Genomic DNA, 12,799 nt, shown 5'->3' on the forward strand with positions numbered 1-12,799 from the left:
GTCTACATTTAGGGCAATTCTCTGAAAAGTGAAATCAGGCTATCAAATAACGAAGTTGCAAAATTAATTTTTTCATCATGGTATTTAAGTAGAGTAGGGTAAACTGGGGCGAATAGGGCCGTCAGATGAATCGGGCCACTCACAACATAAATCAGTCCTACATGTTATAGAAGTGAGGGGGCGAAGCCGACGCCACACCGTCGGTCGACTGTGAGTATGTACTAGTTTATTGCGCAGTTGGATTCCGTGAACGTTGCGTGCTGATTGTGTTGGGCAGCAGTTTTCATCGACAATCGAAGGTAAGTGTTATGAAATATGGCCTATTGTTAATATTTCTGTCATGTATTCATTCTTGTTACGCTTTGTTGTTTTGTTGAAAGTATAGAACTTTAATTTTCTTATCTTCAACAAAGACCGAGACAACTTTTCATGAATTTCTTCTTTATAGGAAATGAACCAAAGCAGGGTTGCCAACTCATTTTCTTATATATTATCAATCAGGGTGAATAGGGCCACTTTTCTGATTAAAATGTGAAATGTATGTAATTGGCCTGACGTTGATAAATAAAAGTAATGTTCTTTTTCCTCGTTCTTTTTTTATTTCAGATGGGGAAATATAATCGTAAAACACAGCAGAAATGGAGTGAATATGACATAAGGAAAGCAGAACAGGCAGTGAGAGCAGGAATGTTTACTTGCGGACGTTGTCTCCACAATCCAGAAACATAAGAAAAGGAATGTTCCAAAAATTAGCACTTACGAGCATGCAAATTTTGCCATTTTATAATTTTCTTTTCTGAAATATTGTACTTTGTGTGGTTTTCCAAATTATGTATGATTTTGTATGGTTGCTGCAGTTTACATGCATAAAATATATGTGGCCCTATTCACCTTACAAGTGGCCCTATTCAGCCAGACATGTTAGGGTGAGTAGGGCCAATGCATGTATTTCTTTTTTTTATATTACATTATAAAATTTTTGAAATGCAAAATTTGATGTGGAGTCTGTAGTAGACATATGGTTCATTATATTTCTGTAAAAAAATCCTACATTAAAACATTCAATACAGTAGTTTTAGGTGATTTTCTTAAAAGTGGCCCTATTCGCCCCAGTTGACCCTACTGTCTAAACCAACATCAAAAACAATAAAAACAGGTAAATACTTTTTAAAAAATATTAAAAATGAAACATGTGTAAAATTGAATGTCATTTTACAAGTGAAGAAAACTAAAATTAATTGTAGAAAATAATAATGAAATAATAGATATGGTGTCTAGCGATGTGAGAGTGAGAAGGCAAATCCTCTCAATGAAATGTAAGACTAAGGCAAATGAGTTGCAATTGTTCAACGGACAAGAGGACATGTGATGAATGTGTACTAATCAGAAATGGATAAATCATTAGTGCTTTGTTTACATGTTCGTGAAGAAATTGACCAATCAAATTAATTACTATTGTAGTAAATTATTTTTCGATACTTTTGTCGGTATGCCGAATTCTGTCGGAATATTCAATAGTTACAGAGTAGCCTACTGACCAATGAAGAAAGTAATAGCTTATTAATTTGTGGATTGTATTCTTGCCTTTCGTTCCTACGAATTACAAATTTGCAGGTTTGTAGTTATATCGAACGCTACGTGTACTGCAGCGTCTTTACAAATCAGCTCCCTGATTTTGTAGTTGCATAACTAAGGATTCCACTCAAACATCACGTGCACTTTATACCACGTTTGCTTATATGTAAACTTCATTTTATTTTACAACGTTGATTTGTGCATTTTGTGAATGTGGTGTGTAAATTTCTCGATCAGCACCTACTGCTGCGATGAATATCAATTTCATGGCTATCAAAGTCCCCGGGCCTCACATAAGGATGTTTCTTCGTGGGGGGATACCGTCTACTCTCCTCCCTTACCAGGTAGCATAAAAAATTTGCAGACGCACTTGTGCAGGTGAACGAGAACATATTAGCAAAGACCTGTGTTGAAATTGCCTACATGTGGGATGTGTGCCTTGTTGTGGTTGAAAGATATACAGCAAAGTTGTAGTGAAACGTGCAAAGTTTCTAAAACAGTTGTTATGAGCTGTAATACATCGGTGTTCCAGTTCATTAAAAAGTTATATTATCTTATAATCAGACAGGTGATTTGTAAGACTCTGTGTAGCTATAGCTCTTTTCAGTTCTTACGGCGGGCGCTCTAGAAGCTGGCAGGCGAAGTGAGGTGCGGGGAAGCGACCAATCCAGCACGATAAGAAACGTAGCGGCCAGTAGAACGAGTTTCACGTAGTACTTTCTCCGGTCGCGTCGTGTCTCTCGGCGCCACTGCTGTTGTCTGGTTGGTCTGTTGCGTAATCCCCGCTCCCCACTTCCCCTGCAAGCTTCTAAAGCGCCCGCCGTAAGAATTGAAAAGAGCTATACCTCCCATTGACTTTCTCCTGATTTAATTGTAGATGTCGCCCGGAATTGTTCCGCATAGGTTGTGAATAAATCATGTACACTTAATGAGTTTGATTGTTGAGTAGAACCGACATGAGCTGACAAACTGCATATACGAGGGACGTTCATAAAGTAATGATTTTTGCTTGGTATTTGCAAGCTTGCTTCAAGAATTTGCACTGTGGGGAAGCCTTTGGTCCTTAAGCTATCGGATTGGTACACATTCCGCACGTGGTAGTTTTCTGGAACACCGTTAGAGGGCCAGAACCAAGATGGCGCAGCCCCGTGGAGCCAGCTGAAGTTCGAGGTGTGATTCGCTTTTTGTTTTTGAAAGGAAAAATTGCAAAAGAAATACACTTTGAACTTGAGGTGATGTACGGAGGGAATGCTGCATCATTTGACACAGTGCTAATGTGGCGTAGAAGGTTTCAGTGCGGTACAAAAGTCTACAAGATGATGAATACAACGGGCGGCCTTATCTCTCGGAGGAACCCAGAATTGTAAAGAAAGTGTAGTCCCTGGTGTCGCAGACCGTCGTATTACCATTGCGGGCATCGTGAGGAAGTAAACATTGGTTAGGGGGTCAGTATTTAATATAATACATAACATAATGCTGACGAAACTAGTGCAGCTTCTCTACGACAGCGACCCCGCCCATTCTGCTCAGAAGACGGTGACTCATGCAGACATTTTGGGTTTCGAAATTCCCCCTCACCATCCGTATTACTGGACCTCGTACCCAGCGACTTCTTCCTCTTTCTAGGTATGAAGTGGGAGGCATTTCGATGACGATAGTGACGTCATTTCTGCGGTGAATGACCTCATGGACAGACAGACACAGGACTTCTATAACAACGGGATACACAAGTTGGTATATCTATGGGAGAAGTGTGTCACTCTGGGTGGAGTTTATTTGAAGAAAGACTGATTCATTCACAAAAACTCGTATGCATTATTGTATTATTTCTTGGCAATTATCATTACTTTATGAACGTCCCTTATACTTACGTAGTTCTTTCAAATTACATATTTGAAGAGTCCAGGGGTAAAACCTGACAAGTCACATTTTCCTCTTTTTACAAAAGAACGAGTTCAAATGTTCAATGCTCATTACTTCCCCCGTGTGTACCATTTTTAAACATTCACATTTCTCAGGACTTACAGAGTTTTCTTTACATAGTTACACCATACAAAACTACAATGACGGAGCTATTTAATGCCATCTACAACAGGAAATCGATAAAATTGGACTTAATAAGTTTTCCCCCGTACTCTTATCGTTTCGTGCATCATTAATTGTCATACAATATTTTGTGAAGACTTACATGTATTTTACTTATGTTACTGGCACACAAGTCTTCGTATATTTATATTTATTACAAAATAAAGTGTTCTTCTGTGTTTTGCGCCATGCCATGGAGGCGCATGGGGGTGTGGAATTAGGGCCTCATACTTTCTTGATCACGAACGAAGGTGGGGGTGATGCGATCAGCACCACGCACCTGGCATCCATTACCCCGCAGAGTCTCCTCCAGGTACCCACTTTATACGATGCTGGTTGAGCGGCAGAGCCTCTTGAACAGGTTCTCCTGCACCGAGGATTTGATTTGATTTGATTTTAAAATTGTGGGAGCGTCAGCACTTAGGCTATTTTGCTCCCGTCACATTATACGGGGGCCAGCCCCCCATCACTACAAAGAACAACTCCAACGTTGCACAACTAAAAATCCCAAAATGTTCCGACCTCCGCCAAAAGCTGAGGCTGCAAATGGGCACTCAGCACACATAAGGACAACAGGACAATGCAAACAAAATTATACCGGCCATGTGGCCAGTCGCCAGAGCCTCGTCAGTCCTCAGTCCAGGGTGCACCAACGCGGAAGTGAGGCTGACACCCGGGTGCACTACGTGGAAGGTCACCCCTTACACCCCGCACCGAGGATCGAACCTGCGTCTCTCGCATGGTAGTGTCAGGCAGCAAACGACCTTTTTTTAATTTTTTTTAAGGAATGCACCTATGCGGTAGTATTCCCGTTATTCACATTTTCTCAATTTTGACGTAAGCCAATTTTCTCAGTTTTCTGTATTCTCATTGGGACAAACACAAACATCCATATCCGAACCGAACTAGAATCCGGAACACCTCGCATATGATGCGTTGTGCTAACCACTCCGCCACGGAGGTCATACATTTATATTTATTATCGTTGTTGTACTTAAGGAATGTCCATTTGAGGGGGATTCTAGATACTGTATAGAAATAGCATGATTTTATACAATCTAATACACCGGTTCCTCTCATTCGCTGCGCACGAATATGTGTCCTTGTGTCCGCTAAAAGGCTGCAGGGGGGTATCTCGACAACTTACTAGAGAAAGATAGAGAGAGAGAGAGAGAGAGAGAGAGAGAGAGAGAGAGAGAGAGAGAGAGAGAGAGAGATCGCTCACATAAAATATAATGTAACAAGGAAGGTCTGTTGGCCATAACTGGTGTGTCAGAGAGAAATAAATTTGTTGTACAATTTCAAGTGTTTATGAACCAGAATATGATAATTTAGTAGCCTATAATTCTGCGTTATCAATGAAGATGAAACTGGCATTTTAAACTTACCTCTTCTTTCTCCCTGAGATGATTACATAAACAAGCAAGAATGATGGCTAGGGTCTTCCTGATTAGTTCGTTTGCCACTTGAGTGTTGTAATTCACTGTAGTATTGATAACAATGGTGAGATCTGTCTTATCTGTCATTTCAAAAAATGGGTTCTCATTTACATCTTAAACGAATAGCACTTACCAAAATATATTACTTTTTTTCAAAATATCCAGAAATGCTGAATAATTATAATTGTAATTTTAAGTAAGCTAATTCTAACCGGAAATATTTTTACTGCCATTTTTAAACTATCAGGTACTGAGATAAATGAAATCACGTGGAAACAATGTAATTGTTTCCACGTGATTTCATTTATCTCAGAACCTGATAGTTTCGTTCATACTACCAGTACCGTTGAATTGTTTCGTAAAAACACGGAAATATTGCAGTACGTCCCTTTTCAGTTTAATCCGATATTATAGCAAAGAAAAAACTATCGGGTGCTGCTTACAGAAGGGACAAGTTATATAAGGTCACAGAGGAACGCCACAGAGGAACAAACTACAGAAACAGGAGGAAATATTTCTACTCCTAGAACCTTATTTTCCAGCTTCTGAGAAATCAGCCCTCCTTCCGAGGCATGCATATCACTTTGGAATTCAGGTCTACCAAACGAAAGATGAAACATAGATAAACCTTGAAATTCCTGGCACCTGGCTGGAGCCTACCAACTGCCCACCGACAGGAGACAAATTTAGTACAAGTTTCTCATCTCCTCTTCATCTATTGTTTGCAAGAATTAATGTATCAAAGGATGGGCTTTTTAGTCACAGCAGAAACTGAAATCCGGCTCATTTTAAGTCCTAAATCGTCAATAATGTGTGACACTTGTAGCAATTTAAGTGTCGCAAAATAACTGTAGAAGTAACTGTTAAAACGTTACTTCTATTGTAAAAAAGTAACTCAGTTACAGTTACTTACTTTTAAAACTAACTAGTTACAGTTACATTTTCTCAAAAAGTAACTGTTACTTGTAACTAGTTACTTCCAAACACTGCCTATATGTTTGACCTCATTTATTTTACTGCCTAGAATCTATGAATCAGCGGGCAGCCATTGTAGTAATTATTTGGTAAATAAGGATTATAACATTGTGAGTTTGTTCATTTGGATTTATATCATTTATAAGTTAAATTAGTGCAGAAATTATTTTGCATATCTATTTGAAATTACAGTGTAATCGTTTATAAGAAAATTCCAATAGATTCAGTGTATTTGTTTTGCTGATTCTTTATACGAAATATGAAGGTTTTTTATGTTTATAAAAACTGGCAATATTTCTACTAACTTAAAATGTCTCATATTCTGTCTTTTACAGGGATCTTTTTGACAACCAACTGGATTACCTCCCAGGAAGATTATTTGACAGCCTTGAAAATCTTCTGCATCTGTAAGTAGTACAATTTATATCGCATGTTAATCTTTCCTGACTAATTCCTTTAACGGCATTTCCTACATCCTTGTTAAAGGCTAGGCCACGTGTTTGCCGCCTCGATCCCAAAAGCTTTTGAATTTGTCGGAAGATCCATAATCTGCGTGTTTGTTATTTGATGTCTCTTTTCTACCTAGCCGGCCTTCGTGGTGGAGTGGTTATCACTGACTCTACGGCGTCAGAGATCCCGGTTTCGAATTCCGCCCTGGGGAAGAATGTTCTAGTGAAAGTCCCATCATCAGTTTCATCATATTACTCATCTTCACCTTCGCAATTAGCGATTGGTGTAGAAGAGCGAAGTAAAATAAAACAAATCAATAAACCAATCAGTCTCTTTTCTGCCAATAATCACAAGGGAGATTATTGGAGTGACGATTGGATTAAATTTGAGGGACACATAGAGAACATTCATACCCAGACTAGAGCTGGAACCCCAAGACTTTGAAGTACAACCACACTGAAAGACACACATACATATTGTAAGGCAAAGAATATCATGCTGGAAATAAAAATAAAACAAGACTTCCAGAAAAGACTGTCCACCTAAAGGTACTCAGTTATTATTTATTTTTCAATCATCACTATTCTGGTAAATTATAAAATAATTAAGTTTTTGTTGTTACAAAATGAACGTACATTAAACAACATTTCAGAAATGAGAGCTTTTGATCAGATTATTTGTTCGTTGGTCGTGCTTGAAGGGGGTACTATTGGTTGTAACGATTGAAAAATTTTTGGCAAATCTTTTTAATATTTAATAGCCCTCGTATAAATTCATTTGGAGTTTTAATCTTTTGAATGTACATTTTTATCTTTTATCTTTGTTAACATTGTAACGCAGTTTCGGCCCAACGAGAAAGAACGCAAAGCAAGTAGAAGCTTGCGTTGTTTTTCTTCCTTAACAACAATGAGTTCTTTTCGTTCGGCGCTGCGTGGGTTTGTAAATAAGTTTAGCTTGCATTGTGTTTCTGGATATGTCTTTTGGAAAGGGTAATTGTTAGATGATAAAAATAACTTTTCAGTTTGTCGAAATCTTTTGTTGAGAAATAGGATTGCGCAATCTCGCAAGTATAAATATCAGCGTTCTCGCTGGCAGATTAATTCAGTATAGCAGTAGATTCCGGAATCGTTAGGTGATTAAATCGCTTGTCGAGGTCCAGGGCTGGGAGAACACAGGCATTGTGAGGGGAGTGGCTGGTCAGCTCTCCCTTCTACAATGTCCTGAGTTTTCCGTAAGCCACCTTTCTGGATTTGTGCTGGTCAGCATGATCCTTAAAGGGGATTTTGGCAGGCTTATAAATAATTTGATTCATACATATTTAATCTTAATAATTTAAAATTTTGATTCATAAATTCTATCGAAGTTGGCACTGGTCAGTGTGACTCCGGTATAAATTCAAGTTATACTTCCTTCTCGTCGAGTTATTTGTTTTAATTCTTAAATCATTTTGAATTCTCCTGGTCAGGAGGTTCATTTAAATAAATTTGTTTCTTTGATACTTAAATCCGAGAGCATACCTCTGGTCAGAGGATGTCTCTTAAATCTAATAACTTATATAGTTTCACGTCCGTTTCTAAAGTCTGAATATCCGGAACGTTTAATGGGTTTTCTTATTTTGGTTTTATGTTAGATATAATTTTGAAACAGTTATAATAGGTGACCGGTCGAGTAAATGTTTTTATAGAAATTCGTTTTATGTAAAAGTCTATTGTTTTGCTTTTGCAATGTAAGTAGCCAAAGAGGGTAGACAGTGTCCCCTGTTATGTTATGGAATTCCAAGCGAACATTTGTAGTTTGTGGCCGAGAGATGGCTTTGGTAATTGGGTAGAGACAGGCTCCCCTTATCTTTAGTTATGAATGTTATTGGAGGTTGGCCCCGAAGAGGGTAGTATACCTCGAGAGTTCTAAAGAACATAATACTGAAGTGAAAATATGACAGAAGCACAAATAGATATTTACGGATAAGAAGTTTATGTAATTTTCTTTTGGTTTTGGTTAATGGAAATTGTCGATCATTACTGTTAATTTGTCACCTGTTTATTGAAACCAAGTTAAGCTGGGATATGGACGATATATATATATCTATATAAGAGAGAGCTCTCTGGATTGTATTTTATGAGAAAGCAAGTTTCAGTCTATGTTTTTCGGAAGTTATTTGAACAGAAATTAAATTTTGGCATTGTAATTTTTTCTCGATCTGAAGATTGTATACTTTCTTTTATCCTAACGTATATATGGATTAGTAAATAAATTTATAATCGTTATTTGGTATTTCTTTGTAGTAAGTTTGCCTAATAAGTATAAATTAACTGACTTCCTTTTGGTTGGAGAGGTGTCCCGCCGTTACTGGTCAGTGAGGCGGAGGCCTTATCAATCCAAAGGACGCCAGAATTGATTATGCTGATTTCAATCGCGAATCGTATGCGTATCCTCACTGGTCAGTGGGATGCGGGTGCGATTGCGGTGGAGTTCAAGCATGAGAAAGGGCTAATATAATTTGAAGTCTTGGTTATGTAAGTGTAAATTTAACTTTTGATTATATTATTATCTTGAAACAGACCCTTACCCGAACTTTGGGATGCGGGGTCCCATGCCCCGCAGGAACTGAGCGTAGTCGTGGCATTTATATATTTATAACGGAAAGATATTTGGTAGGCAGCGACGCTCGGTCTTTGTCTGTCGAGGGGACCGAGCCGGTGTGTCGTGTGTCTTGGCAACGGGCTATCCGCCTACTTGTTGCAAGTGGCGCCATATCGTGGGGCTCGATAAAAAAAAGGGAACCTGTAATTGCTCATATTGAAAAAAAAATAGTTGTATATTATTCCATAAAATATTCTTATTGTATATAGAATGCATGCACAAAAGTAAAGTGAAAAGACACTGGATGTAGTGCAGATAAGTGAGAATTGTGTTTGAACTGAGATTGTCTTGGAAAGTGGACTACAATTTGAAGTGACACACTTATTGATACCTGACTGAAAGTGAAGATTCTTGGACTTTGACGAAACCCGAGGAAGAGATTGAAATGGAAATACGAAGTAGTAAAACCAGCAGAGAAAATGGACTCTTTGGAAATTTGTGACTTGGTGAAAGCAGAGGATGAGATAAGTGACACGAAATTTTAGTGCAAATAATTCCAGTGTCAAAATGAAAGAAAAGTAGAATGCTGTTGAAGAAGTTTCGTCCAGAGAACACCTCGTCTGGAAACAGTAGACTGAGACAATGGATCGCCAATCAATGAAGACCTCAAACAGGATGAATGTGTCCACGAACATAGTGCAGTGAGTTCCGGTGAAGAGTACAGTGAACGAGAAAACAGCGACAATGGATCGCCAATCAATGAAGAAGCGGGAGATAATTTGGATGGTTGGAGTTTCTCGTCACGTGAAAGAGAGGATAAGGAAGTGATACAAGTGTACCGCGACCTACTTGAAGATGGAAAAATGTCAGTTGAAAAATTAATGAAAGAACTCGAGTGCCGAGGGATAACAAAGACCACTTGTGCGAACTTTTTTTTCGGTTAAAAAGAAAAGCCATCGTGGTAAAAAAAGGGCATGGCTTTTCTTAAAGTCTGAGGTATTTGTTTGAGTGTATATATATATATATATATATATATATATATATATATATATATATATATATATATATGTAAATTAGTATTGTCATAGCGTGTAGATTAGTAAGTAAGTTAAAGGCAATCGTTAGCTAATTGAATTTTCATTTGAGAATTTTTCTCCAAAAGGAAGGAATTTATTTATTTTTTTTCTTTTGAGAAAAATTCTCCCAAAAAAAAAAGGGGCATATTGTAACGATTGAAAAAATTTTTGGCAAATCTTTTTAATATTTAATAGCCCTCGTATAAATTCATTTGGAGTTTTAATCTTTTGAATGTACATTTTTATCTTTTATCTTTGTTAACATTGTAACGCAGTTTCGGCCCAACGAGAAAGAACGCAAAGCAAGTAGAAGCTTGCGTTGTTTTTCTTCCTTAACAACAATGAGTTCTTTTCGTTCGGCGCTGCGTGGGTTTGTAAATAAGTTTAGCTTGCATTGTGTTTCTGGATATGTCTTTTGGAAAGGGTAATTGTTAGATGCTAAAAATAACTTTTCAGTTTGTCGAAATCTTTTGTTGAGAAATAGGATTGCGCAATCTCGCAAGTATAAATATCAGCGTTCTCGCTGGCAGATTAATTCAGTATAGCAGTAGATTCCGGAATCGTTAGGTGATTAAATCGCTTGTCGAGGTCCAGGGCTGGGAGAACACAGGCATTGTGAGGGGAGTGGCTGGTCAGCTCTCCCTTCTACAATGTCCTGAGTTTTCCGTAAGCCACCTTTCTGGATTTGTGCTGGTCAGCATGATCCTTAAAGGGGATTTTGGCAGGCTTGTAAATAATTTGATTTATACATAATTAATCTTAATAATTTAAAATTTTGTTTCATAAATTCTATCGAAGTTGGCACTGGTCAGTGTGACTCCGGTATAAATTCAAGTTATACTTCCTTCTCGTCGAGTTATTTGTTTTAATTCTTAAATCATTTTGAATTCTCCTGGTCAGGAGGTTCATTTAAATAAATTTGTTTCTTTGATACTTAAATCCGAGAGCATACCTCTGGTCAGAGGATGTCTCTTAAATCTAATAACTGATATAGTTTTACGTCCGTTTCTAAAGTCTGAGTATCCGGAACGTTTAATGGGTTTTCTTATTTTGGTTTTATGTTAGATATAATTTTGAAACAGTTATAATAGGTGACCGGTCGAGTAAATGTTTTTATAGAAATTCGTTTTATGTAAAAGTCTATTGTTTTGCTTTTGCAATGTAAGTAGCCAAAGAGGGTAGACAGTGTCCCCTGTTATGTTATGGAATTCCAAGCGAACATTTGTAGTTTGTGGCCGAGAGATGGCTTTGGTAATTGGGTAGAGACAGGCTCCCCTTATCTTTAGTTATGAATGTTATTGGAGGTTGGCCCCGAAGAGGGTAGTATACCTCGAGAGTTCTAAAGAACATAATACTGAAGTGAAAATATGACAGAAGCACAAATAGATATTTACGGAAAGAAGTTTATGTAATTTTCTTTTGGTTTTGGTTAATGGAAATTGTCGATCATTACTGTTAATTTGTCACCTGTTTATTGAAACCAAGTTAAGCTGGGATATGGACGATATATATATATATATATATATATATATATATATATATATATATATAAGAGAGAGCTCTCTGGATTGTATTTTATGAGAAAGCAAGTTTCAGTCTATGTTTTTCGGAAGTTATTTGAACAGAAATTAAATTTTGGCATTGTAATTTTCTCTCGATCTGAAGATTGTATACTTTCTTTTATCCTAACGTATATATGGATTAGTAAATAAATTTATAATCGTTATTTGGTATTTCTTTGTAGTAAGTTTGCCTAATAAGTATAAATTAACTGACTTCCTTTTGGTTGGAGAGGTGTCCCGCCGTTACTGGTCAGTGAGGCGGAGGCCTTATCAATCCAAAGGACGCCAGAATTGATTATGCTGATTTCAATCGCGAATCGTATGCGTATCCTCACTGGTCAGTGGGATGCGGGTGCGATTGCGGTGGAGTTCAAGCATGAGAATGGGCTAATATAATTTGAAGTCTTGGTTATGTAAGTGTAAATTTAACTTTTGATTATATTATTATCTTGAAACAGACCCTTACCCGAACTTTGGGATGCGGGGTCTCATGCCCCGCAGGAACTGAGCGTAGTCGTGGCATTTATATATTTATAACAGAAAGATATTTGGTAGGCAGCGACGCCCGGTCTTTGTCTGTCGAGGGGACCGAGCCGGTGTGTCGTGTGTCTTGGCAACGGGCTATCCGCCAACTTGTTGCAAGTGGCGCCCATAACGTGGGGCAAAGCCGCCTACTTGTTGCAAGTGGCGCCCAACGTGGGGCCCGATAAAAAAAGGGAACCTGTAATTGCTCATATTGAAAAAAAAAATAGTTTCATATTATTCCATAAAATATTCTTATTGTATATAGAATGCATGCACAAAGGTAAAGTGAAAAGACACTGGATGTAGTGCAGATAAGTGAGAATTGTGTTTGAACTGAGATTGTCTTGGAAAGTGGACTACAATTTGAAGTAACACACTTATTGATACCTGACTGAAAGTGAAGATTCTTGGACTTTGACGAAACCCGAGGAAGAGATTGAAATGGAAATACGAAGTAGTAAAACCAGCAGAGAAAATGGACTCTTTGGAAATTTGTGACTTGGTGAAAGCAGAGGATGAGATAAGTGACACG

The 12,799-nt window shown here is 37.8% G+C and overlaps 1 protein-coding gene across 1 annotated transcript in view; it reads left to right on the forward strand.

Annotated features, from left to right (window-relative positions):
• LOC146003236 (uncharacterized) overlaps positions 1 to 12,799 on the forward strand; it is a 325,906-nt gene that overhangs the window by 246,641 nt on the left and 66,466 nt on the right. Inside the window, exon 4 of the mRNA XM_083141410.1 lies at positions 6,410 to 6,481. Within this exon, the coding sequence (XP_082997536.1) occupies positions 6,410 to 6,481 (72 nt within the window). The remainder of the gene's footprint in view (positions 1 to 6,409; positions 6,482 to 12,799) is intronic.

This window comes from Lepisma saccharinum, chromosome 20 (assembly GCF_977018435.1).
Source record: "Lepisma saccharinum chromosome 20, izLepSacc3.1, whole genome shotgun sequence".
In the NCBI taxonomy this organism is placed as follows: domain Eukaryota; kingdom Metazoa; phylum Arthropoda; class Insecta; order Zygentoma; family Lepismatidae; genus Lepisma; species Lepisma saccharinum.